General features: G+C 43.9%; 1 protein-coding gene across 1 annotated transcript; it reads left to right on the top strand.

The window, feature by feature from the left end:
• Positions 1-901: 901 nt before the first annotated feature.
• On the top strand, positions 902-27,468 carry RIPK2 (receptor interacting serine/threonine kinase 2). The gene is made up of 11 exons (XM_081919768.1): positions 902-1,953; positions 13,005-13,158; positions 13,992-14,147; positions 15,403-15,560; positions 16,714-16,763; positions 17,241-17,402; positions 21,032-21,117; positions 21,287-21,382; positions 22,551-22,632; positions 24,450-24,626; positions 26,008-27,468. The coding sequence occupies exons 1-11, from the start codon at positions 1,733-1,735 to the stop codon at positions 26,352-26,354; spliced, it is 1,689 nt and encodes a 562-aa protein (XP_081775894.1). The 5' UTR covers positions 902-1,732; the 3' UTR covers positions 26,355-27,468.
• Positions 27,469-27,815: the final 347 nt, after the last annotated feature.

The raw sequence follows: 27,815 nt of genomic DNA, 5'->3' as shown, positions 1-27,815 counted from the left end.
AATTTACCTTGCCAAAAGTCCTATTGACTTCAGTAGTGCTTACTTCTGAATAGACTTGCCCAAGATTGCCAGAAGCCGCATGTTTACTTAGGTTTGTTCCATGGGGCTTACTGCCCAGTAAGCATGGAATACACTTGACTGCCGCAGTCCTAAAACACAAGTACCTCGTTGGGGACACGCCCCATTGGCATCAAACGTGACTCTTACTTCCGAGTAAACACGCGTAGGATTGCCCTGTGGAAACTCTTACCATCCTCAGGGAACTACCGTAACTTGCAGGTGGAGCGACTCGGAGGAATAATAGAACTCTAGACCTGGAAAATATACCCGAGAGTCGTCTAGCCCAACCCCGAAATGAAAGTTATTGTTGCCGAAACCCGGGATGGAACGAGGGACCTTTGAATCTTCCAGCTGAACGATCTTCCATCTAAGCTGCTTCAACCACACCGACTGTGTTACGCTTACTCTTTGAAAGCGCGCGTGGGATGGGATCGCAGCCTGCAAGGAGTGGCCAAAAAGTGAGTGGATTGGAAGCGCGCTCGTGAGTTCTCCCCAGAATCGGTGCTCGACAACAGAGCAAAATAGGAGTTATTTTGAACGAGGTAAGGGGGAGCAGCAGTGCGTCCTGGCGCTGCGCCGTGGGGGCGCCCGGCTCTCGGTTTCAAACAGAGCCAAGGGAGACAAGACGAGTGGGATGCTCACCTTCTCCCCGCGTGGCCACACGCAACGTTGAACTCACATCACAGGACGAGCCAGACTTTCCGGATGGCGAGGCTGTTGTTTTCCCAGTTTGGGTGGGCGGAGTCTTCTGGCCCGGAGCTTTCGCCTCCTCCCTTGCTCTCTTCTGGAAAGGCTGGGCGAGGAGGTTGTTGTTGCGCGCGTCGAGGCGGGGCTCTCCAGTCGCCATTGACGCGTGGTTGGTGCAGCCGGAGAACGGACCGAGGTCCCACTCGTGTTTTATTTTTGCTCCGCTCATCGTCTTGAATTCCTCCGCCCTCATAGGCAGATTGGAGGATTCCCAAGAAGGGAGAAGCAGCAACACATCTGATGTGGCTTCCTTGTACCAGGGGATTATCGTCAGTGCATCTGGAGATCTGAAAAAAAAAGGTTTATACACACACACCCCAAAAAGTTGCAACGTTGCTTTGGATCTTAAGCCCTTGGAGACGAAAGATCGGGAAAGGAAGGGATCTGGAACTTTTTACGACTGTCTGAACTTTTGTTCGAGGGGAAGGGAAGCGCAGGAGAGACGCGTCCTGCGGAAACTTTGTTTGCATCGGGAGGTGGGGTTTGAAGAGGCCAGGCTGATGGTTGTGAATGTGGGGCAAAGAGCAAAGGTGAGCGGAGTTTGGGTGCGATGGCGAGAGAATTTGGCAAGGGTGACAACTGGGCGTTAAAGCGCAGGGACGGGTGCGAGCTGTAGAATTTGGCAGGCTCGCCGCGGGTACGTGGAGATACCGGCGCTCTCTCTAGAGAGAAGCGGGTGAGTCAGGGCCGCTTGGACAGCAGGATGTGAGGCGGAGAAATTGTGCAGCCCGGCGCAGAAGAACTTGTAGAAATCTCGGTGGATGTTAGAGGCTCTGGGTTCCAGAGAGGACCTTCTGCTTTCTTGGAGACGCGGCGCGCGTTTGAACCCCTTTGGCTACTGTAGTGGAAGAGGCTCCGCGGCTCCTGTGCGGCCCCGGGGATTGGCGAGCGCGCACTTGGCACAGGCCAGAGCCGGCCTGACTTGATGGCTGCTGACGCCGGCATGAGGACGTACGGCGGCGGCGGGAGCGACGGCAGCTGCGCGTCCTGCGACATCAGCTACACGCTCCCCACGATCTCCTCCAACAAGCTCCCGGACTTGCGCTTCATCAGCCGCGGCGCGTATGGCACGGTGTCCTCTGCGCGCCACGCAGACTGGCGGATCCCAGTGGCTGTCAAGTGCCTGCAGGGACCCCTGCTAGAGAGGTAACGGTTGCGGGTGGGTGGGGTGGTTTGGTTGCCTCAACCCCATTTGCAGCTGTGAAATCGAGAAACTTTAATATTTTTTTATCCAATGTAAAAGGTCCCTGGTTCAAACCCTGGCATTTCCTGCAAGAGAGCCACTGCCTGTCAGTGTGGGCTATACTGACCTAGATGGGATTTTGGTCTGCCTTTGGATAAGGCAGGTTCATGTGTTCCTAACATCTCCTTTCTTCAAAGGATGGAAAACATGGTCCTCCCCTCTCCCTTTTATTCTCAGGACAATGGTTTGAAATAATGGCTACACTGGGATTTGGCCCCAAGATTCTCCAGTCCAAGTCAATACTGAGTGTAAGCCATTACTCAGAATTGGCATTCTCTGCTGGGACCAGAGTATAGTCAACTATTTTGCCCTTAGCCCTTGCCTCACTCCTTTGATTTAAAGAACCACACCCCCTCTTCCTGCTGCAAGCCTTGTCAATACAGTATTGTTTCTGCCCAGGATGAAAAGATCTGCAGAGCTTCCTCTGTTTGGAAGAGCTATAGCATGCAGAAGGTCCCAGTTTTAATCACTAGGCAGGGCTGGGAAAGACCCTTGGCTGAAACACTGAGGGGGGGAACCGGCCAGTCAATCTGGACAATATTGAGCTGAATGGACCCATGTGCCTGACAGTATAAAGGCAGCTTCCTGTGGTTAGTCTTCTTGTTTTTATTTTAGATTTGACTGGATTCCTCTCTGCCCCTTCTCCCAAAAGCTCTTTATTTAGAAGAGATTAGAAGTCTACACCCACTCTGTGTTTACTCAGACATCCTTGTTCTTCACCCAAGTCTACACCTATATGTTTGCAACTTGAACGGGTGTCCTACTGAAGCCAGTAAAACTTCATTCTGGGAATACATAGAGGATTGGACTCTAAAGCTAAACACACTTATGCAAGATTTGCATGAGTGTTAGAAATTGAGATATGAAAGCTAGGAGCCAAATAACACCTTAAACCTAAGTTATGGGAGCAACAACGGAATGTCTAGGCACACTTTTTTATAACAAGCATATAAAGCTGAAAATGAATGAAGTGCAGCTAAAATGTCATGTTCATTTTTCACATGGTCTAGTCCAGGCATGTCCAACTTTCAAGAGACTGAGATCTATTCCCGCTATAAAAAAACTGGCAGTAATCTACCAAAGTTGTTGAGCTTTGTTAAGGGAGCCAAAGTTGTTAAGTTGTTTAGCTATTTTTGGGTGGGGGGAGGGTCCAGCGATCTACCACGGACACCCCGCAATCTACTAGTAGATCACAATCTACCTGTTGGACATCCCTGGTCTAGTCCTTCTCCTGCTCAACCACTCACCCCCTGATATTCTTAAGAGAGTCTCTTCTCCAGTCTTCAGAGAGTAGCTGGAAGTGGGGAGACAGAAAAAGGTCCTCCTTTCCTTACATTCTGCAGTTTTAATCTGAAATCTTAGGTGCAGTTCTGTGCCCAGAACTCAGTAACTGCTTGCACTAATGAAATCCCCTGTCGCAAAATGCGCCTAGAACAATGGGAGTTTCAAACACTTCTGAAGATGGATCCCACTGAACTCAATGGGCCTATTTCTGAGCAGACCTACTTAAGGCGGGCCTACAATGCATGCTTAAGCAGGCACTCTATTCTGAGTACTCAACCTTCTTATCCATGTCTGCTTAGAAGTAAGTCTCACTGAGTCCACTGGTGCCTACTTGAATTGAAGCTGTATTAGCGTTGCTTTGGGCATTTTGGAACTTCTAAGCTTTATCTTCTTAATTTGACCGGGGAGTTGTCTTGCTTCCTTAGTTCAAAACACAAATCCTGCATTTAGCGCTCTAGAACTCATGCATTTGGAACTCTTTACCTTTGAATCTATTCTGATGATAGCTGTTTTTTACAGCTTGGTAACCCTGCGTACAAAATCATCCCTCAAGGGACTGATTAGTCTAGGCCAGGGGTGGTAAACATTTTTCAGACTGAAGGTCATATTCCCTTTTGGGCCACCCTCAAAGGGCCACATGCAAATGGTGAGAGGGACCAGCAGCAAAGAGTGGGCAGGGTAATATGTGAATTTTACCTTTATACAGTAGGCGGCTTCCTACATCAGCTCTCATGCCCCTTTCCGCCCCCCATTTCACCAGAAAGAGAGGCGTGGTTCTGGAGGAATGTTCCCTGCATATGAATCTCAGAAAAAATGCCCTAGGTGATCCCAGCGAGATGCTGTTTAACTGCAGTCAGATTGAACAAAATTCATCAAAGGCTTTATGACTAGCACTGCCATTGCTAAGGCACTCAAAACCAGCTTATTCCCTATTGTGTGGGACTGGGTGGTTAAGCAACTCTGGGATTCCCTTGCTGACCTGATCCTCTCTGATATGCCAGTCTGCTGGTTCCTCAAAGACTTGTTTCCCCACCCTCCTTCTTCTCCACATGCACGCCACCAGCAGCCCTGGCGCAAGGGTTGTGGACATGATTCCTGACTGCGTGGCCACTGCCAGGAGCTTGAAGCACTAGCCTAGGGTCCACAGGTGGCAGAGAATTGCATGCCCTCAAGTGAGTGGGGTTTTTCCCATCCCTTCTGAATACCCAGCATAGAAATGCAGCAATTGCAATTCCTCCTCTGCCAGCCCCCAGCAATCTAGTAATTCTTTATTTTTTGTAGACTATTAACATTGTTTGGATTACCCATAAGCCGTTTCTGAAAAAAAACATGAAGCAAGTACAGTGGTATCTCAGTTTACGAACAGTCCTGTTTACAAATGATTCGGTTTATGAACTCCACAAAACTGGAAGTAGTGTCCCGGTTTGCGAACTTTACCACAGTCTAGGAATGTAATCTGAATGGTAGAAGGGCACCAGAAGCGGGAGGCCTCATTAGGGAAAGTGTGCCTTGGTTTAAGAATGGTTTCGGTTTAAGAGCGGATTTCCGGAATGGATTAAGTTCATAAACCGAGGTACCACTGTAGTTGTTAAGTCTGTTTGGGCTTGAGGTGGGAATATTATTGTTTATCTGGTTCTTTTGCTATGGTTGCTTTGCTAAAGTTATTGCATTCTCTGCACTGCTTATACTGGACGTTTTAAATAAATTTTATTGTAAGTCACCTGGAGACTTTGGCATGGGGCAACTCATACATTTAATGACTATTAATAAACTAGGGGGGATCTAAATAGCTGATCCTGGATGGGAGAGTAATTTAATAGAAGCTATCTTGTAGCTTTTTGCGGAGAAGGTATGTACAAAAGTACGCTGTATATTAATTGACCCTCCTTGATGACTGTGAGAAACCGCAGAACAACACTCATCTAATTAAATGGTTCCTACCTGACTCACCTCTGATGAGTCAGTTCAGCTTAATATGCCTAGTCAGTCACACACATTTCACTGTGATGTAGTGATTAGAGTGTTTGATCATATCTCCACCATACATTTAAGCCACATGGCTTCCCCATAGAATTCTGGGAACTGTAGTTTAAGGATGCAGATAATGGTAGCTGTTTGAGAGGTAAATGAAACTACCCAGGATTCTATGGGGGAAGCCATGTGTGTTGAATGCATCATGCGAATGTGAGAGCCAGTGTGGTGTAGTGGTTAAGAGCGGTAGATTTGTAATCTGGGGAACCGGGTTCGCGTCTCCGCTCCTCCACATGCAGCTGCTGGGTGACCTTGGGCTAGTCACACTTCTTTGAAGTCTCTCAGCCCCACTCACCTCACAGAGTGTTTGTTGTGGGGGAGGAAGGGAAAGGAGAATGTTAGCCGCTTTGAGACTCCTGAAGGGGAGTGAAAGGCGGGATATCAAATCCAAACTCCTCCTCCTCCTCCTCCTCCTCTTCTTCTTCTTCTTTCTTGCAGTGAAAAAGCGGGATATCAAATCCAAACTCTTCTCTTCTTCTTAGCCTAGATCTTTGGAGACCAGGGTTCAGATCCCCACTGAGCCATAAATCTCGCTGTGGTGACCTTTGGTCATTCACTGTCTCTTGACCTAACCTACATTATAGGGTTGTAGTGAAGATAAAATGGGGATGGGGAAAAACAACATATGCCACGTTGAGCTCCTTGGAGGAAAGATGGGACATCAATGTAATAAAAAATAAATACAGTATGTGACAATAAATCAAATATGTACCTACTGTATTTATGCTTTTGAGGTGCAGAGTATTTAATATTCTTTTTAAATTAATCTAGATTATGGGTAGCTGGAGTCATATGAGGATGAAATGAATACTCTGAATTATCAGGCGCTTGCCTTTTTAGATCTAAGCAAACTACAGTCTGATTAAAGACATTTTGATTGAGCTATGATATGATAAACATAGTTTTTGAATTTGCATGTAGGGGTAATATTTCTGGAGAGGATATATACTGAATAATCCTGGGCATATTTTTAGTACATTTTCTTTGGTAATCAGTTCAGTGTTGTAGCTCTATTAATATCAGGGTGCAAAAAATTGTAGCCTCCCTATTGCAAGACATCCGGTCCCCATCTAGATGGAGTATTTCTTAAATTGTTATCATATACTGTGTTGTGCATACTCCTTAGAAACCGCAGACCAGGGCCTTTAGGACTTCTGCAAAACACATGGTGAAATTAAAACTCTACTTTGGGGAAGTGTCTAATTTGACTGCATTTGTAAATTCACTTCTGGCTTGTATGACCAGATGCTGAGGCGGAACTCCTGCACCTTCCTTAACTGCAAGGAGGAAGGAATTCTTCTTATGCAATAATGAGAAGAGGTTGCCCTGTCCTTCTCTCGGACACCATAGTTATGGCCCAGATTTCTGTATGACTGTCAGAATATGCCATCCAAATCTCTCCTGCTCCATTAAAGACATCACCTTTTCTCCTGATGTCCAGAACTGCCTCTCAAATGACCTCCATGCAGGGGTCTGCAAGTTTTATTTTATTTGTTCATTACATTTATCTCCCACCCTTTCCCCCTAGGAGCTCGTAGTGGCATGCCTGGTTCTGCTCCTCCCCATTTTATCCTCACAGCTGAGCAGAGATTTGAACCCTGGTGTACATAGGTGGCCCAATATAAAGAACACAAATTATGTTGGGCAATATGGTTCCAGCACTAGTGATTCACAAATGCCAGTAGTGGGGCCTGGTCCCCTCTAGCCACTGGCAAAGAACAGCGTTTGGTAACTCTTTCTAGTCAGTTGGCTGCCACTCCTTGCTGTGATACAACTCTGTTGAGCATGGCTTATTGGTATTTGCTTGAGAGTTGCTATTAAGCTCTTGAGGAGATAGCAAATGTTGTAACCCACCTTGTGATCTTTGGTTGAAGGGCGGTATATAGATTTAACAAATGTATAGATCCCTTGTACCATCTCAGGGGCCTAGTTAGGTCCTATGAGTGGCAGGGGACTGTCCTGAAGTGTGAACTGGCAACATAACTTATAGCACAACTGGGTGTGGCAAATGTGCACATGCCTTTCAAGACTGCACTTTCGCTGAGGTGGCAGCATGGATAATGGGGAATGACTGGCATTAGGCGCTGTTTACCTCAACACTGAAACTGATGCAAAAGGTTGCATCCAAAGTGACTCCTACACAGAGTAGGTCCATTGAAATTAAGGGGCATGACTAACTAAGGACCACTCATTTCACTGGGTCTAAAAAAAGGGAAAGGGAAAGGACCCCTGGACGGTTAAGTCCAGTCAAAGGCGCCTATGGGGTTGCGGCGCTCATCTCGCTTTCAGGCCGAGGGAGCTGGCGTTTGTCCACAGACAGCTTTCCAGGTCATGTGGCCAGCATGACTAAACCACTTCTGGCGCATCGGAACACCATGACGAGTGCCAGAGCACAGGGAAATGCCATTTACCTCCCAACTGCAGTGGTACCTATTTATTTACTTGCACTGGTGTGCTTTCGAACTGCTGGGTTGTCAGAAACTGGGACAGAGCAACAGGAGTTCAGCCCATTGCATGGATGGGTCTATATTGTATATAACCAAGAACACACCCACACTGCAGATTTAAACTGGTTTAAAAATCAATCCCTCTTCCCAAGAAATTCTGGGAATTGTATTTCTACAAGGGGGATAAAAGTCTCCCAAGAATTCCCAGAACTCTTAGCAAGTTATCGTTCCCGGGATCCTTGGTGCGAAACCATTGTTCTGTTGAAGTGATATAAAATTGATGTTAAAGTATAGTGTGACTGTGCAGCGTTCAAAATTTACTGGGCGCCAGGTGTATATTGGCCACTTGTGACCAAGTGAAGATGCCTGGGCACCAGGATGTCTCCTGACGTCTCAACCATCTGAAGGTGCATGCCTGGGGATCCTTGGACCTTGCACACACTAGCAACACATCCTGTAGAATTCTCTCCATTGTATTTTATCTGCACAATGTGCTTTATGGTTCTTGTTACAGACTTGAGAACATGGCCACAGTCTGGCAATCCAGCAGGTAAAGACATCTGTCTCTAGGCCAGCCAAGAGAGTGAGCTAAGGTTTTGGATTGCTAGTGAGCCTGTGTTTCTGGGTTGCAGCATGCAAAACTGGAGAAGTTGGGACAGGTCCGCAATACAGTAGGGACAGTGGCGTAGCGTGGGGGTGCAGGGGGGGCTGGCCGCACCGGGCGCAACATCTGGGGAGGGGCGCTCGCACTCGCAACTCTCTGCCCCCTGTTAAAATCCACGGGTTAGGGGGCGCAAATTACTTGCCTTGCCCCGGGTGCTGACAACCCACGCTACGCCACTGAGTAGGGATGAGGAAACTGTGATCCTTCACATTAGCCATACTGGCTGGGAATAGTGGGCGCTGGAGTCCAGCATCTCCAGCCCTTCCATAAAGGAAGAGGAGCAGAAATTTACCAGGCAGGAACTTTAGAAAGAATTATCCACTCCCATACAGCATGAATGTTCTGTGTAGTTAGACAAACTAGGTAGAACTCATTGATCTTAATGGAATATATGCATTGTTCTTTAGTATATATGAGATAACACCACAGGCCAAATTCTCCCTCCTGACCTGTCCTTAGCACTATTGACAGTGCGAAATTCTGCTGGATCTCACTTAAAATGGGTAGCTTTCTTATCAGCAGCCATGCGTCTTGTATTAGCAGGTCATTGGGAAACCACAGGATTCTCTATGAAAGGTTGGTTGGCCAAAATTTGGGCTGTAGGTCTGTGGAACATTTAGCTTATCAAAACTGGAGGATTGGAAGAATTTCTAACAAGGAAAAAATAGACATATTTGGACTCCTTTTTTAATCTATGTGAATAAAGATGGAAATGCATAACCTCCTCCATCCAATCAGATCCAATTATACGGAGGGGATTTGTTTGCCAAAAGGTGCTTCAGGTATTTAAAAGGGGCAAGATTCAACCTGTATAGATTTTGGATATTGTATGCCCATTTTGGGGGTTTTTTGTACCTATTGCATTTAAACATCTGTGTATATTGTTTTCTTTCAGGTCAATTTTTTAAAATCTCAGTAAGCAAATATAATTATCCAAGAAATGTTTGCAGAGGTTGTCTTGAGTTCAGATAAAAGTATAAAATGTATGTGGGACAGGAAAGAGTGTGTGGCTTTGAGATTTTGGTGGGAATTATTTATTTTTAATTGCCCCAGTGGACCCGCCTCTGCTAACCAGGGAGAAACTTGATCTAAATCAAATCTTTTCCATCTAAATTCACCCTGAGTAAATAATTCACCCAGAGGATGATAGGCTGATTGTTTAGCCTGACTACTCTGTTGTGGCCTTTTGCCATCAAGGATGTTATATTCTTCTTTTTCTTTGAATGGGAACCGAGCCAAATTCTACAAAAATGTACTTCCTAGTGGTTGCCAAGCAGTGGAAGGAAAGCAGGGAAGATTTGCAGGTGTGTGTGATGGAGGAGTGGCTGTTTGTGCTTTAAGGTAGCTCAGTGAAGGAAGAATGGTATAGCACAAATCAGAATATTAGGTCCGTCTGGTTTCTGAATTTTCAGCATTTATGGATCACTTTACCACAGCTGCAGGGGAGGGTGCTGTAGGCAGTGTAAGTTGAGCTTCTCAAGTAATGAATGCTTTGAAAAAACAATATAAAAACCAACAACACAGTGAAAGTGGCAACTGTGAAAGTTAGGTCAAGTCTGAAGAAATTCCTGAAAAACTAAGGGCAGTATCCAGCACTGGATTTAGGGCAGTGTATAGGGTGCTGAACCGAGGGGGGCGCAAAATTGAGAAGCTTAACAACTGAGAAAATCCATTTGGGGGTGCCAAATTTTGGGCTTGTTCATAGTACTGAAGTCCACCCCGGCAGTATCCTACTGAACAAGTCTGCAAGTGCAAGGGGTTTTAGCTGCACAGTGGCACTTTCGTGTCCTCTCTTTTGCCTACACATCCCATAAATTTGCTCTATAAGGTATGGGGAACTTCTGTAACGTGTTGGAGGGGACCTTGGGACATTTCCCTTTCAGTGAGAGAGAGAGAGAGAGAGAGAGTTTGGATTTGATATCCCACTTTATCACTACCCTAAGGAGTCTCAAAACGGCTCACAATTTCCTTTCCCTTCCTCCCCCACAACAAACACTCTGTGAGGTGAGTGAAGCTGAGAGACCTCAGAGAAGTGTGACTAGCCCAAAGTCACCCGGCAGCTGCATGTGGAGGAGTGGGGAAGTGAACCCAGTTCACCAGATTACGAGTCTACCGCTCTTAACCACTACACCACACTGGCTCTTTTGCCATAAAGGCACACTGCCATTTCAGTGTGATGTGTGAGTAGTCTTTCAGTTCCACTTGATATGGGTACAGCTAATTGACTGTCCCTCAAGGGAGAAGCACCAATCCTTCTTCAGACATGGTGTTGAAATGTGAACAGTGGATGTGCAAGTCAATTACCAGTACATGTCTATCTGCAGCATCCTAGTAAGCAGAAAGTACATTATAATTACTAATGGGTCTAATTACATATCATAGTAATTGTGTGCCTTGCAACCACATCAGAAGGTTTATTTATTTTTATTTTTTTCATCTTAGGAGCAGGACAGTTTCTATCAAGAGTGCAATGTGTGACGTTTAACCCTTTCCCCTCCAGGAATTATAGCAATAGAAATTGCCTCCCTCCCCCCACCCACCATCACCCCACACAGTTAGCAATTGTAGAGGGATTATAAATGGTAAGGAAATGGTTAAACTACCCACCACACACACACACACACACACACTGCAGTCCCGCTGGAATTTTTTAAAAAAATCTATTAATTGGAAACAATGCAACTAATGCGGCACATAGAGAAGCCATTCCAACATGGGAGATGTTGCTAAGGGCTCACTTGAAAGCTCAGCTCCCCACAAACACAATGGGCAGCTTTGAATAAGTCATTTATTTCTACTGAATGTACTATGTGCAGTATGATGACAATCATAGCCTGCATTACAGCATTGTTGTAAGAATGAGGTAATTCCTAGAAATAATTTCATGCACTTAATGACATTGTTTCTCAAAAATGAGTCCAACGACAGCTGGGGACCCAAGCTCAAGAAACACTGACTTATGAGAAGCACTGAGCGTAATTAATTTTTTAGACCAACCTAAATCAGAAGAGGAAGTGGTCATCTCTCTCTAATAATAGCCAGTTCAGTGCCCCTGTGGCAATAGGATTGGAGCCCAAGGGGGCAACTGATAAATAAAGAGGGAAGCATCTGAATGCCCGGCTGCATCCTCAGGTGTGGAAAAGTAAACAAAAACCAAAAAACCCCATTATTTAAATCAAAAGAGAACAATGTCCCACCCCAAAAGGCACATTTTGTGGGCTCCAGAAGCTGTGAAATAATGAGTGTTGAATTGGAAAGTAAAACAGAAATTGGGGAGTGGGCAGTGGAAGAGAGGAATTTCCTGCTTGAGGCCCTTATAGTATTCTGAAGGGGAGCTTGGCTGACTGGCTGGATCTTGAACAGCAAATATTCAATAGTGGTGGGGAATGTACCACAACTTGTTCATGAAAATGTTCTGCCTGGCTTTTCTTTAAAATAGTACTTCTTGAAGGCACATGAGGTCACTGTCTTGCTGAAGGAGGTCTGGGGCTGGATAGTGGCTGGACAGGAGACTGCCCTCCTGAGGGTCACCACACTTACTCTGCCTTAAATTCTGTGAAGGAAATCTGAAATTTAGCTAGCTTTGTTAATTTAGCTAAATATAAATTTGTAGTTTTAGCTACCATTCATTGATACCGGGGAGATGCAATTGAAAAGTGTGCTTTTAGTTATGTGAATCTGCAATGTGGCTTTTGGTTAATGGGTGGTTTAGGGGATTTTCACTACCTCATTCTTGCAGGACTGGGCAGTGCTGGAAAGAATTACTCAGTGCTGTGTTTTCTGTTTTCTTTTCCCTTTTCCCTTTAACCCTTAACTCTGCTCAATGCAAACCTCTCAAGGATGCCAAAAGGTGAAGAAGAAGAAGACTAGATCTCGCTGTATCTGTGGGCGATCCTTTCCCTCTTCTTCTTCTTCTGTTTGTCAGACACTTTATACAAAAGAAAAAGTCTCAAAAGTGATTTAACAAGATAAATTGCTTTCATTTGCTGTATTTCAAATCCCTAAAATGCCAGTCCAGTAGCAAGACAAGTCCTACCCACTTCTGTGCAACCCACTTCTAGTCTCTGCAACTAGAGAGGTGGTTTGCATCTAGCACTAAGCCAAACCTCTGCTAGAATGCTTGACCGTTTTGTCTAAGGCCTGGTGCCTCCTTCTCAAAGCCCTATGAAAAATTTCACCACACGCCATTGGTGCGCTGTTAAGTCTGTATATAATCTAACCCGTGTGAGTTTTGTGCAAGCAGATTAGGACACATACTCAATAACTGGGTTGCTGGAGGAGCCCTTGATATTTGCTCAACTTCATTGATTGCAGACCACCTTGAATGTGATTTCGTACAGAAAGGCCGTTAATGCATTTTCATTGGTATTAATTTACTGTTTTCCCCTAGCCATTACTTCCCTCTCACAGTGTGTGGTTTTCAGCACACTGCTTGAATGAACTTCTTCTGGAGCTTTAACCTACAGCTGCATATTTGAAGCTTCAAATGCGGTAAAACTGGTTTGTCCTTCTCTTCCTGTCCCTGCAGCGAGAGAGACAATCTCCTGAAAGAAGCTGAAATTTTACACCAGGCGAGGTTCAGTTACATTCTGCCAATTCTGGGGATTTGCAACGAACCTGAATTTCTGGGCATCGTGACGGAATATATGCCAAGTGGGTCACTGAACCAACTTTTACACAGCGTAAGTATATTGAGCCCACGGCTTTTTTTCCCCCTGAGGGAGTGGGGGAATTAAAGAGACAGTGCTCTTCAGTTGAACCCAACTCTCTGAACACCTGAGTAGGGCATAAGACCCTTTCTGCTGGTCAAACACATATAGCATTAGTCTGAAAGGAGGGCCTGCTCTCAGATGAAACTTGTTGTGGGCAGGAGGTCCCATTCCCCCCTTGAAAATGTGGGCTAACCTATCACCCTCCAGGTGTTGCAGGAAACCAACTCTTATCAGTCCCAGTCAACCTGGCCACTGGTCAGGGGTGAGCTGGAGCCAAGCTAAATGTGAAGGTTAACAGGTTCCCCAGCCCTGCTCCAAAGGGCTATTGAATCTGTGGTTTAAAGGAGCCTTTTGTAGTTTGAAGTAAGTTTTTACATAATTTTTATTGAGGTTTATTAAAATTCATAATAACAGATACATAACATAGCATCCTCCTATACCAGATATCAGGATTGCATATTGACATGAATAATGTTGATTAATGCATACATATTATCCAGTATTTAATGTCCCAGGACAACCATCACAGATAGAATATAGCTCAAGCCGTACTGTTCAGGATAGCCATATCAGCAAAGATGCTTCAGAAAGTTTTTCCTTACGACCAGTTCATTTGCATATTGAAGAATGGCCACCACATTGCATAATATTTTTCTGGTTCTTCTGTTCCTTTTATCACTTTTTAAGTTATGAGTTATTTCCCCTTTCAGTGTCATTTTAGTTTTGTGATACGGAATCATTTTAACCTTGTGGCCTTACTCCTAAATTTGTGTTTCATCATTCTCTTTCTCTCTCTCAAATAGAAAAATGTATATCCTGACATTGCTTGGTCATTGAGGTTTCGCATTCTTTATGAAATTGCCTTGGGAGTAAATTATCTTCACAACATGAGTCCTCCTCTCTTGCATCATGATTTGAAGACGCATAATATTTTGCTTGACAGTGACTTTCATGTTAAGGTATGAGCGTGTTTCTCTCTCTAGGACCTGTGCAAGGGAGGGCACATTTTGGATTTTGGGGCTCTATTTTGTGTTTCACGAGATCTGTCAAATGGAGCCCTGTGCAGAAGACACTGAGGCTGAATTCACACCATACACTTAAAGCATATGGCTTCTCCCAGAGAATTCTGGGAGCTGTAGTTTACCTCTCCCAGGACTACAATTCATAGCACCCTTAGCAGCTACAATTCCCAGGATTCTTTGGGGGAGTTGTGTGCTTTCAGTGTACGGTACACAGCCTTAGAATTAAAGAGCAGGATCCCTCTGAACAGCTGCTGAGCACAGAGATTTGTGAAGAATACCAGAACTGAACTGAGCTCACAGTTCTTCCACACACAAATCCATTCTTGGTTCTCCTAGCTTTCTTCATTTCAGTAGTGTCTCTGTGTGTTGTCTGTTGTTGGTGTTGTGAAATGGTTGGGCGTCAGGAATTCTTGATGTACCACAAATCACTTAGAGATCTACCTGTAGATCGTAATCTGCTTTTTGCCACACCTACTCTACAGTATATAGAAAGCAGCTGAACAGGTGAGGGTGGGATTTTGTAGAGAAGGAGATTACTCAAAATTACAAATTTAAGGCGGCACAAAGATATGAAGAATGACTCTTTCTCTCTCATCACTATAAGGTATTGCTGAACCCTGAAAGCTTGAGACTTCACCAGACAGTGCCTACATGCTTATGAACCAATACTTGCCACTCGTGATTAGAAACGTGGTTTTTGGAGGCGTTTTGTCACTGAAAAAAATGAACTGTGGTCACAAAATTGCCTCAGTGAACAAGAAACATTTGCCTTTAATGGCTTAAGAATTTGGGAGGCTTATTTGGTCTGGCTATTCATTAAGCGGCAATCTATAATGCAACTATGTTTTATTAAGGGGAAAAAAGAACAGTTTCCATTGTGTTGGTTTGGACGTTAGTGGGTGGAGTTCAGTCTTGCGACTCGTGCACTAAATATATCCTTGAAAAGTGAAGTAATAAAGCTGTGTAAGGATTTGGGTGGTCATGCAAGGGTGTTGCACCATTTGCTGAGTAAGAGTTTTTTAGAATGTTTACGGTAAATGGAACACCATAGTTGTAGTTCAGTTGTAGTTCAGCAACACCTGGGGGGGCAGGGGTTCCCCATACCTGATTGGCATCCATCCCAGTGTATCTGAGAGGCGCACTGGGTTCTATATTTGTGGATTGTCCCGAGTTCCTGTTTCTCTCCTTCCAGATTGCAGATTTTGGTTTGTCAAAGTGGCGCATGGTATCTATGTCACTGTCACGCGGTGAGAAATCAATGCCTGAGGGAGGGACTATTATCTACATGCCACCTGAAGATTATGATTTCAGTCAGAAAACGCGTGCAACTATAAAGCATGATATATACAGGTATTTATATTTTATTACAGAGTTAAGAAAAGATGCACACTGTTGTTTATGTTCTTTAAAAACCCTTGCATGTTTGGGCGTATTGGGTGTATCATAGGGTGTGTTGAATTTTTCAGCTTTTGAATTCAAAAAATGAGGGGTGCTAAAAGGTTGTAACATGACTTTGGAATTCAAAAGATATTTTGGTTAAATTAATATCATCCAGTTTTGGTTGGTAAATAAAATGTGTGTAAAATTGCATAGAAATGATTGCCAAGTACTTTGCAGTTATACTATATATTAATATTATTATTCATTTATTATTATTATTATTATTATTATTATTATTATTTGGGGTTAGTTAGAAGGTAAAATTAACATTCTTTGGCTTTCTGAAAGCAGTTTATGTGCTTCTTCATCAATTGTAAATTTACCAAGCGAAATGTTTTCCAGTCACAAAAATAATAGCAGGTTTGAATTCCTCACACCCAAAAAATATATTTTTATGACCCTCACATTGAAGAAATTTGACAAAATTCACAGCCAAGACATGGTGAAATTTGAAACCTCCTACTACTTCAGGGTTGCAATTGCATCTGAAATTACATTAGACTCATTTCTGAAGCCAGCATGACACAGTGGTATACAAATATTTTTATAGATAAATGGGTGTCAACAAATTTAATAAATAATAGTTTTGCGTCTCACCCATTCAATCTGCAGTGTTACCAATTGCTTTCCTGTGGCAGGACTGCACCAAATGTTTAGAATGGCTGCAGAGTCCCTGGAAGGATAAGTTCACACATGCATGTTTCTTCGCAGATGGCTGTAGCATCCAGTCATGTAGGCTTGTGTGAGTGAGGCTACCAAGCATGCATGTCTGAATCAGCTCTTCCCACTTTCTTTTGAACTTACTTTTGCACAGGATTATTCACCCTTGAGTTGCACATATATGCAGAAAGGCACACCTCAGGTTGCAGCTGTGAAGGGCAACAGCCACTGAGTGCTTATTCCAACATAATGTTTGTGTTCTCCAACTGCCTTCAGGTTGTACCCCTTGTAGCCTGTTCCCCTCAGTTACTACATTTGGAAAACTACCAGGGGGTGGAGTATATTTTGTCCTGGACTGATTTACATTTATGTTGTACTTTTTTTCTTTTTTTACTTTGAACAGCTATGCCATTATTATGTGGGAAGTGCTGTCAAGAAAGCAGCCGTTTGAAGGTCAGACTACTTTCTTTAGTTTTGTTGCATAATTTCTGTTTAGAATCAGCAAGATTGGGTTTAACATGCAGCAATCGGGGGTGGAGGGAACCTGCCCCTTGAAATAACGCAGTGCTAGCCCTACTCAGCGGAGACCCATTGAACCTAATGTAGTCATCTTCATTCATTGTGATGGGTTTGCTCTGAATAGGGCCATATATAATGGGTCCTCTCTGAATGCTGTTAGATACAACCCTAATTATTACTGCTATTTGTAATGGCCATTCTTTCTCTGTTTTTCCCCTTTGGTTAAATAAATGACACTGTGAAGACGTGGAAAGGAAGGGAGGATTGGTAGCAATATCTTATAATTTAAGAGGGTCAACATTTTCTCTGTGTTCACAGGATGTGTGTGTTGTTGTTGTTGTTGTTGTTGTATTGCCACGGCGTGAGAAGTACACATATTTCTAATAAGTGCGCAATATCTACTTTTGACAGATGTTATAAACCCCTTGCAGATTATGTATAGCGTGTCGCAAGGAAAACGTCCGGACACTGGGGACGAGTATCTTCCGCTAGACATTCCTCACCGGGCCTTGATGCTGTCGTTAATGGAATCCGGCTGGGGGCAAAATCCAGACGAAAGGCCTTCTTTCTCAAGTGAGCTTCACCTTTTGCATAGCAGGGTAGGGAGCTTGGCAGGCATCACTAAACTCTCCTGCTGCTGCATAATCTCTGTTAATTTCATTGAAGCATAACTATTGCCCTCCACATAAGCCCTTCTTGGCAGTGAGTGGAAGCTGTGTGCTGGCTGTGTGATTAGGAGATTGCTCAATTTAGGCTGTGTACTCAGCATGCATTTAAATCACATGGCTTCCCTCAAAGAATCCAGAGAACCATGGTTAGAAAGTTGGACATATAAGCTTGGCACCAAATGCTTAAACCTTGGTTACGGTCGGCACAGCAGAATGTCTATTTGCCATGGGGGTGGATTAGATGACACTTGGGGTCCGAATCCCTGTGACGGGGTGAGAATCTGCTGCTCAGTCCCAGTTCATGCCAACCTAGCAGTTCAAAAGCACACCAGTGCAAGTAGATAAATAGGTACTGTTGCGGCGGGAAGGTAAACAGCATTTCCGTGCGCTCTGGCTTCTGTCACAGTCCTCCGTGCGCCAGAAGTGGTTTAGTCATGCTGGCCATGTGACCCAGAATGCTGTCTGTGGACAAACACCGGCTCCCTCGGCCTGAAAGAGAGATGAGCGCCGCAACCCCATATTTGCCTTTGACTGGAATTAACCATCGAAGGGTTCTTTACCTTTTTACAGTTCTATGATTCTATGATCTCACTTTGCTTGACTGTAGCTTGCTCTTACCATTCACTTATCCCAGTATGCGAGAAGGAGAAACACACACAGTGGAAATGTAAATGGTTTTAACTGTGGACTAAGGTAGAGGTTTTAAAACTGGCTGGGTGGAGATGTCTGATGCCAGCATGGTACCCAGAAATCTCCACACTTGGACCTGCACCAGAAGCAAAATGAACCTGACACCCAGGGAATTTCTAACACTGCTGAGAACTGTAGTTTGTTAAGGTGCTGGGAATTGTAGCTCTGGAAAAAGTAAATATACAGTTCCTGGGATTCTTTGGGTTATCTAAATGTATGGTGTTTATACAGCAAGAACAGTTCTGGAAGCATGCCAAGTGTCTATGACCCCGCCACCCAAATTTACAATTTGGTGTATTACAATTATGGTGTATGATTTGCATGAGTTATGTGAATGCCTGACTACCAGGTAAACCTATTTTTATTTACTTTCTTAGAATTGCAGGTCAGAATTTATTTTATTTATTATTATTTTTGGCAGATTAATTTATTGCAGATTCTTTGCATATCACTTAGAAGACTATTTTGGCATTAAGCACTAGTTAAATTAATAAAGTTGTTGTTGCTGTTACCACCACCTCAATGAAGATATTACTGTTATCCCCATGTTTCTGATGGGAAATTTAGCCAACTGCTAAGTGAAGTGGAAAAGACACCAGTTAAATAAAAAACAGGAAAGGTGAAGGAAGAAGAATTCTGTAAGATTCCCTACATCTATAGGCCTAGGATAGAATTGTTTTTATCCCTATGGAATGCCCTCCCATCAGATGTCAGGGAGATAAATAATGATACAACTTTTAGAAGACATCAGAAGGAAGACCTGTATCAGGAGGTTTTTAATATTTGATGTTTTCTTATGTTTTTATATGTGTTGTAAGCTGCCCAGAGTGAATAAGCTAATCTTTCAGATTTCTCACTGTAGGAGCTTTCAGGTGACTGCCCCTTCTGTTTTATTTTTTAGTTTTCTGCCTGTAAGATTTAACTGGGCTATACAATTTTTTATCTTGCCAAGAACCATCTTTAATTTTTTTTGCTTTCCCCCATTTTTTTTTTAAAAAAACTTATCTGCAGCTGCTAGCAAAAGCTTTGTCAGATGTTGAAATAACCAGATTCTCCTACTTCCCTTCATTTTGCAATAATCAGGGGAAAAGTCAGAATGTTAAATTTCGTGAATAATGTGGTCTTGCCTTGAGTCATTTGCAGACTGTTCTCTGACAGTTTGTTTTTCCAGATATGCAGCTGTACCATAAATGAAGCTCTGACTTCATAATTCCAGAGTTTGTTTGATCCTTTTGGGTGCCTTTTTGCCAGTTATCTTTATGGAGAGCCTACTGTTTTCCCACCTTTCTCTTCGGTCAATCCCTCTTCCCAGGGAACTCTGGGAACTGTAGTTGTGGGAGGGGAAAGGAGGTTTCTCAGCACCCTTAACAAACTGCACTTCCCATAATTCTTTGGAGGAAGTCATGATGGTTAAAGTGGTATAAGAGTGCATTAAATGTATGGTTTGAATGAGGCCCTGGTAAAAAATAACAGGAGGCTGGCCAGTTACTAGCTGCCACCTTCTAGATCAGGGATCTTGAAATCAGTGCCTTGAAATCAGTGAGGTAGATTTACTCCAGCTGTAGTGGCAGAAATCCTGTTGAACTTTGTGTGGCCACTTTAGCATTGAGCTTGCTAGTTTCCCAGCCTCCCTGCTATTTGCTAGGGCTTGGCTAGCTGCACGAGGAGGAAGGAAGCACATCATCATGGCTGAGTTTGTGCTTCTTTAATGCTAAATCATAAAAGGTTGTTAGAGCAGAAAGCATTTTGTGTTGAATGTAGACACAACGTTGAAAGCAAATAGCTTGCAGTGCATCGCTGGATGCAAAGAGTCCTGCTTGCTTTGAATTCCCCCCCCCCCCTAGTTAACTAATAATATTTCGAAGGACTATATTCTCGGGTCTGTTGTTTACCATATTTTTCGCTCTATAGGATGCACTTTTTCCCCTCCAAAAAGTATGGGGAAATGTGTGTGCGTCCTATGGAGCAAGTGCAGGCTCCTTGGCTTCAGTGATAGCAACGCGAAGCCTCCGAAGCGCAGAGGGAGCGCTCCCTCCATGCTCCGGAGGCTTTGCGCTGCTTTCGCTGAAGCCTGGAGAGCTAGAGGGGAAGGTGTGCACCGACCCCTCTCGCTCTACAGGCTTCAATGATAGCCGCCTGAAGCCTTTGGAGCGCAGCGGGAACTTGCGCTGCGCTCCGAAGGCTTCGGGATCCTTTTGCTGAAGCCGGGAGAGCAAGACTCTCCTGGCTTCAGCAGAGAGGGAGAGCTGCGCAGCGCCCCTTCAGCGAAGCAGGAGGAGAAATGGAAGGGGCTCCATTTCTCCTGCCGCTTCGCTGAAGGGGCACTGAGCAGAGAGGGGGAGATTTTTTTTTCTTGTTCTCCCCCTCTAAAACAAGGTGTGTCCTATGGTCGGGTGTGTCCTATAGAGTGAAAAATACGGTATTTCATTCCAGTCCATATGAAAAAATAAATTTATCCATAGAAATCTGGGTATTTCCCGACCCAAAGAGCAGTGCAAACAGAAAGCCAAGGTAACATTGACATCCTGGTCTCCCCAGTTGCAGGAGACCTGAAAGCTGCGACTTTTACATGCCGATGACCTGCCTATATAAATAAATCTGTTAGTAACCCTTCTCTATGCATGGCTGTTGAATATCCCAGATCTGTGTGTGCGCTGGGATTTTTAAGCCTGCAATTTGCTTCTGCAGGCGGTTGGGGTTGGCATCCTTACAGTGTGTTTTATGGTGTGTGCCCTTAAGTCGCTTTCACCCCCATAAATGTGATTTCAAAAGTTCAGTTATTTACTGTTGTAAGAGCTAATAGTATAGGACTGAATATGGTTTCTTTCCTCTTTTCTTGCTTAGGGTGCTTAATAGAGCTTGAACCCGTGCTGAGAACCTTTGATGAGATACCTATGCTTCAAGCAGTGATACAGTTAAAGAAAGCCAAAGTAAGTCTACGTTGTAACCCAAAGTGAAAATACACAAAGTGAAAGTTATTTGTCCACGCAAAGAAACAGGATGGCCGTGTTACTGAAGCTTGAAATTGTATACCTAGAATGTATCCTCTTTTCACAGTTCCAAAGGTGACTGATACAAGCCTCCTAATGTCTCTTTCAGGCTGAATATGAGTGGCGATGTGTTCATATGCCTAGCAAGAAGCCCGATGGTGAATCAATATCTCTAAATATACCTTTAAATTCCAGTACACAAGAGGTAAAGCAAGCTTTTCTTTTCTTATTGCCTTAGTATTTCTGTAACGCAGAGAATTGTAGCATTGGAAGGGACCATGTAATATACTCTAAAGCACTTTGCATGTGTTAAATCATTTTCCTTTCGTGCATTAGCTCTATTTTGTGGGCCTTCTTTGCTCCTGTGTTGAGTGAAGGGCATGGCTGCACTAAGTACACCAGGGGTCTGCAACCTAAGGCCTATGGGCTGGTAGTAGCCCATGGGGCTCGTCTATCCACCCCATGGTGACCCCTGCCGCCGGCTCACCGCCGGAGGTCAGTGCGGGGACCAACTTCCAGGTTGATGGCGCCTGTGCACATGCACACGGGCGCTCTTCCAACCCGGGTGCATCCTCCGACGGACGGAGCATGGACCGGCCCATTGTTTGGTAAGCTTGCTGACCCCTGAAGTAGACTGGCTGTGTGATGCAAACATCTATAGCAAGTGGGTCTCTGATGAGGAAGCCATTTAGCCTGTGAGGCTGTTTGGCTAAGCCATGCCCACCTGTGCTACACCTGACATATCAGCTGTGGGACATGTAAAGACACATCTGGCCCAAATATGGTTGTGCATTTGGCTGATGCAAAGCTCTGACAACCAGCTGATTGCCCACATGGGGTAAAATGTCATTCACCTACCTGTGAAACATAGCTCACAGGGTAGGGGGAGGTGATAAGGAAGGAACCAGCCAGACCCAGTCCCCCCCCCACCTGCAAGGGCATGGTTTGAAGGCACATTATACATACAGTATTGTGGCTAAACTCGAAGCAGGCCCAACTCTGGTCTGCATCTACCTGGGAGACAATAGGGAACTCTGAGCAGTATTCAACGAAGTTTTACACTTTGAAATTAATGGACAGGACTTAATAATAATAATATGGTTTATATCCATTGATTGTCCTACTCAGGGTAGACCCACTGAAGTTAATGAACAGGACTACCTCAGGTTCATTAATTTCAGTGGGTCTGCTCTGATTAAAATGCAGTTGAATACCACCCTCTAGGTATACATCAAGTTGTGTTTATGTTCTGTGTATTAAAATGGGATAGTAATAATCCCTTCATAGGGCTTCAGGTGGGAGATTTTGCAGGGGAGGAATGCAATGTAAATACCATTATCGAATGTTTGCTCCATATGTTGTGATCATTGCAGGACTCTTCATCGCAATGTGATAGCTACCTTTCACGAAACACTGTCCGGGATGCATCGAAACAGTGCAATCTCCTCTCGGAAGGTAAGCCCTCTTGACCTAGCCCAACTTTATATAAAATATGTTTCTCTGAAATTTCCACCTATTGCTTCTTGTCCGACATTCTGGGACAACAGAAAACAAGGGTGCAATCAAACATGAGGATTATCATGTTAGTTTTCTGGGTTATAATACTGTTCTGGTTTCTAATGTTCATTTTATATTGTGTTACCTTTTGGACAATATACTGCGATGCTGTACAGAGTTTCATTTACACCAGTGGGTGTGGCGTGACACAACAGTGGACATCTTTTGACATGTCACAGAATTGGAAGGGAACCTGAGGACCATCTAGTCCAACCCCTAACAGTACAGGGATATGCAGCTGTCCCATATGGGGATTTTCACCCTTCATGGCCATACATGCTTTTGACAAACATCCCTTTCCCATGATTCACCCACAACAGTGGCATGAAACTGTGGGGATTAACATTACCCCCCAAATCCCATTATTTTCCATGTTAACAGGGTTGCGGACAATTTTTTTCTCAAAGCAACATGGAAACAAATTGCTAAACTTTTGCAAAATTTCCAGAAGTGGCATTAATGTCATGTGACAGATTACATATAATGCAGAGATTATCAGATAAAGGAAATGTCAGAAAAGCAAAGCTAAAGTGCTTCCTGAATGCAGCCTCCATCTGCTTCGTTAAGGGATATGCAGAATACTAATTGGTATCTCTGCGGGAACAATCAGGCCCAGGCAAGATAAACCTTGCTCGCGCCTGCACTATTTATTGAGGTACCAGTGATATAGCATGTGTCCCTCCCCAAACTCCCTCAGTGTTGCAAAGGCTCATGGGATGCAGATTCCAGATCTTGCACAGCTACAGGAAACAATCCTAGAATCAGCCTCCTGCGAGACATAAAAGGAATTCGGAGCCACATCTCTCTAATTGTTCAGCCCTGCAGCTTGGAGCAGCACCATGCCTTGGGCCAGCCCTGGCAAGCTCCTCCATTTATGGGCTGCGGCCTCACGTTTGTGGACCGTGGTCAAAGCAAAGGGGTGCATCTACACTGATGTGATTCCATGACTCAGATAGTACAAGGGTAAAGTAAAGGTAAAGGGACCCCTGAACATTAGGTCCAGTCGTGGCCGACTCTGGGGTTGCGGCACTCATCTTGCTTTATTGGCCGAGGGAGCCAGCGTACAGCTTCTGGGTCATGTGGCCAGCATGACTAAGCCACTTCTGGTGAACCAGAGCAGCGCACGGAAGCGCCGTTTACCTTCCAGCCAGAGTGGTACCTATTTATCTACTTGCACTTTGATGTGCTTTCGAACTGCTAGGTTGACAGGAGTAGGGACCGAGCAACAGGAGCTCACTCCGTTGCGGGGATTCGAACTGCCAACCTTCTGACCGGCAGGCCCTAGGCTCTGTGGTTTAACCCACAGTGCCACCTGCATCCCTAGTACAAGGGTAGACGGGTCTAAAAAGCCCAGGACACCAATTTTCATGGCCCTCTAGTGGCTATGGTGGCTGATAGTAATACATTTGGCTTTAACTCTAGAGGTGTATACTCGATTCTGACCAAAGTAAGCCTCCTAGAGCAAAATATAAATTCTGGTAAATGAGCCACCATAGCTGCTAGAAGGGCCATGAAAATGTGTGGTCCCAGGCATTTTAGACTCGTCTACCCATGTACACATCTGCATTGCTTGCCGGATGTGAAATAGCTCTCCTATCTAGGCTGCAGAACACTGGATGCAGGATTAAGCATGCAAAGTGACTTCTGGCTTTGTTTTTGATATGATTCGAATTCAAAATTAAAAAAACATACAAACGACTCTGTCTTCATTACAGGTAAATATGACTCTTTGGATGAACCTCACTCGTTGATTAGCTTGAATCAAAATCGCTCGCTGCCATCGACTATTCCATCTTACGCATCTCAGCAAAACTCGTGCTCGTCCACCACAAATAGTTCTGATTCCTCAAATTCCACGCCATACCCACGTCAGCCACCAAGAAGTAACTCAGGTACAGAAGTGGAACCTTTGTTTTCCTTGTCTCCATCTCACTTTATCACTTGGAGTACTGAGTAACAAGACATTGCCATGAAGCATAGTGTGTAGTACAGCTAAATCAGGTCTCTGAACACTGAAGCATTGATGCAGCTTATGCAAATTCACCCGCATTTCCCTCTTTTGCCGCTTTGATTATGTTTCTGAGGATGAGTTTATACAGTTTTTCTGACCAGAAAATGTTACTCTGCAACTGTTCCCTTTCAAAGCTTCCTTGTGAACGTACCACAAATGACTTCTACTTAACCACATTCTGAGCAACGATATAAATAAAGTCCTTCAGACTGTAAGTTGGGGGTGGACTGTTTATTACTTTGAGGCTGCTGTTTCTGCAAACTGGGGGGTAAATTGCATTAAACACCATGGGACCTCTTTCTGAATAAATGCAGGGAGGACTGGGCAGCATATGTCTGCAAAATAACTGGTTTGTGCATCTATTTAAACCATTATTATTAGTGTTCTGATAACTTGATTCACATCACTAAATACATTGCAAATTCAAGTGAATATAAAACAAAAAGAGGTTAAAAAGAGACACTGTTACAGATGGGAAAGAATTGCAGTGCAGGAAGGAGTTTGAATGCACTTGTAAATGCGTGTATTTCTTTTGAGAATCTGACTGATAAGCAATGGTTAGTTATCAAGATTGGAATCCTAGTCATCTAAACAAAAAGAGTCTTATCTGATTTATTTGAATGAAGCTGTAAATTGATTCAGTTGATTAATATAATACTAATTATAAACATTAGGCAGACTCCTTATTATCAGTTCCTGCTTAAGATTTAGGCAGGCCTACCCAGATATGCAGCTTTATTAATCATATTTGGTTTGGTTTTCATATTTTGATAAATTTTATGTCTACAGTTGTACCTTGGTTTTCAAACAGCTTAGTTCTCGAACATTTTGGCTCCCGAACGCTGCAAACCTGGAAGTGACGGTTCCAGTTTGCGAACTATTTTTGGAAGCCGAGCGTCCGATGGGGCTTCTGCGGCTTCTGATTGGCTGCTGGAGCTTCCTGCAGCCAATCAGAAGCTGTGCTTTGGTTTCCAAATGTTTTGGAAGCCGAACGGACTTCTGGAACAGATTCCGTTTGACTTCCAAGGTACGACTATACTTGATTTTCAGATTGGGGGTTTTTTTTATTATGAATATTTTGCATTGCTTTATGCAAGCTGCTTAGAGTTTTTTGTTGATTTGGCACTGTTGAAATGACACAGATAAATAATTCTGGTATTTTGAAATGCAGGCAATTCTCTCTCAAATAGTTCTGCTGCATTTTTATGCTCTTCGTATGCGTTCACACCTTTGACATCTTTCTCCCCTCTGCCCTTTGTTAGATTTTATGCTGCAGACTCTGCAGCAGCAGGAGCAGCAAGATGAAACTGTGGCTCATCAATGGATCCAAACCAGAAGAGAAGACATTGTCAACCAGATGACGGAGGCTTGCCTTAACCAGTCCTTGGATGCCCTCCTTTCAAGGGATTTAATCATGAAAGAGGATTATGAACTTATCAGCACAAAACCTACAAGGACCTCAAAAGTCAGGCAGCTGCTCGATACCACTGACAGCCAAGGAGAGGAAGTTGCTCGAGTCATAGTGCAAAAACTGAAAGACAACAAACAGCTGGGACTTCAGCCTTATCCAAATATATCTGCTCCCTGCAGGTCCACATCTTTGAATTGATAAACATCCGTATAAAGACCTTGCAGTGTTTCCCTAAAAGTTGGGATTCCTATTTCTGAAATGTCACTGCTACGTGACTCTAGACTGAAGTTTGGAGTGGGTGGGTCAGGGGGAAGCCTGGCAAGTGAAAGTATTACATGACACCCTTGTTGTTTTTTTAAGTTCTAAAAACTGCTTTTACACTGCATCTCAGTGGAGACTTCTGTATTTTGTGGATCTATAAAAATACATAAATATTAAAAAAAAATATGGGGAAAGTGCACAGAGCTTTACTATCTTTATACACGTTCTCTCATCTGTCAAAACTACCTTTGTGAAAGAAGAACAAGATTACTGATTTCATAAGTTGGCAGAATTGCTCTAAATAAGTTGTTTTCAAGCCCTCTTAATGAAGGGCAAAGCCTTTCTGCCTTGACTCGTCTGCTGTGGGACTTACACCCTAACTGCTCTACTGCTGCTGTGCATTGTGGGAGATTATAGGCCATATTCTGAGGCTCCTGGTCAGTTTTCAGAGACCTTGACCAGACTTCTTGGGCCGCATCCCATAAGCAAGAGCACTCTCCCTGGAGAACATCCACTGCTGCAGCTGTGTAATATAGGAAAAGATCAAGAACCGTAGACAAGCTTGTGTACCGAGAATGATCTTTCCCTTGAAAAATGTGGTAAGTTTTCAAGAAAGGTTTGGGACTGTAAATGACTTGGGCCCCAAATACCTGATGACACTGGTGAAAGGGGCAGTGGTGGTTGGGCCTTCTCTATGGTGGCACCTTGTGCATGGAATTTACCTTTGGGGAAATTTGGTTGTCTCCCTGCCTTTTAAAATGCCAGTAAGATTCAAGCCTTTGGTCCATAATCTGAGGACTGCTTTGACCACTAGTTGCTGCCATTTACCATTTTATGTTGTGATGGCTGTTTGAGTTTGATGGTTTTATTGTGATTGTGGATGGATGAATGGAGAGAGATTTGAATTTATATATTTTACATACTGTCCTGGAGAGGATGGGATTTAAGAAAAACCTCAAACAATAACAATAAATAAACCCCAGGGTTGCCCAATGCATCCTTTGAAAACCATAAATCTAAAAAAAGAAAAATTAAAACACTGTGGAAGTGACTTGTGTTTATTCTAGGCTTACTTCTTCCTTATTTCTTGGGGAAATCCACTGTGTGTTCTTTTTCCGGAGGTACTCAACGCCCCACTGACTTCAGTTAAAAGACGTTAGTGAATCATAGCTTGCTAAATGTTCCTGCTGAGAAACATAGGCGCATTGTAACTATCCAGCCTCCAACACAAATGCTTCATTAAAGCAGTAAAAAAATAAAAGCCAACACTGTAATACAAACATTAACAACCAAGCATTTCAAATTGGATTACAATTTATGAGTAAGATCTTTTCCACACTTCCTTCTGCTTGTCCCACGTTTTCTAGGCATGAGTCTAAGCAGTTTTGCCTTTGTTCC

This window comes from Podarcis melisellensis (assembly GCF_964234715.1).
Source record: "Podarcis melisellensis genome assembly, chromosome: 7".
In the NCBI taxonomy this organism is placed as follows: Eukaryota; Metazoa; Chordata; class Lepidosauria; order Squamata; family Lacertidae; genus Podarcis; species Podarcis melisellensis.
This window is presented reverse-complemented; position numbering and strand designations above follow the sequence as displayed.

What these genes read in the sequence shown, in the direction of transcription:
- RIPK2 (XM_081919768.1), top strand. Translation starts at nt 1,733, where the DNA reads ATGGCTGCTGACGCCGGCATGAGGACGTACGGCGGCGGCGGGAGCGAC. An exon ending in TAAATTCCAGTACACAAGAG is followed by an intron (nt 21,383 to 22,550) that starts GTAAAGCAAGCT and finishes TGATCATTGCAG; the next exon opens with GACTCTTCATCGCAATGTGA. An exon ending in GTGCAATCTCCTCTCGGAAG is followed by an intron (nt 22,633 to 24,449) that starts GTAAGCCCTCTT and finishes TCTTCATTACAG; the next exon opens with GTAAATATGACTCTTTGGAT.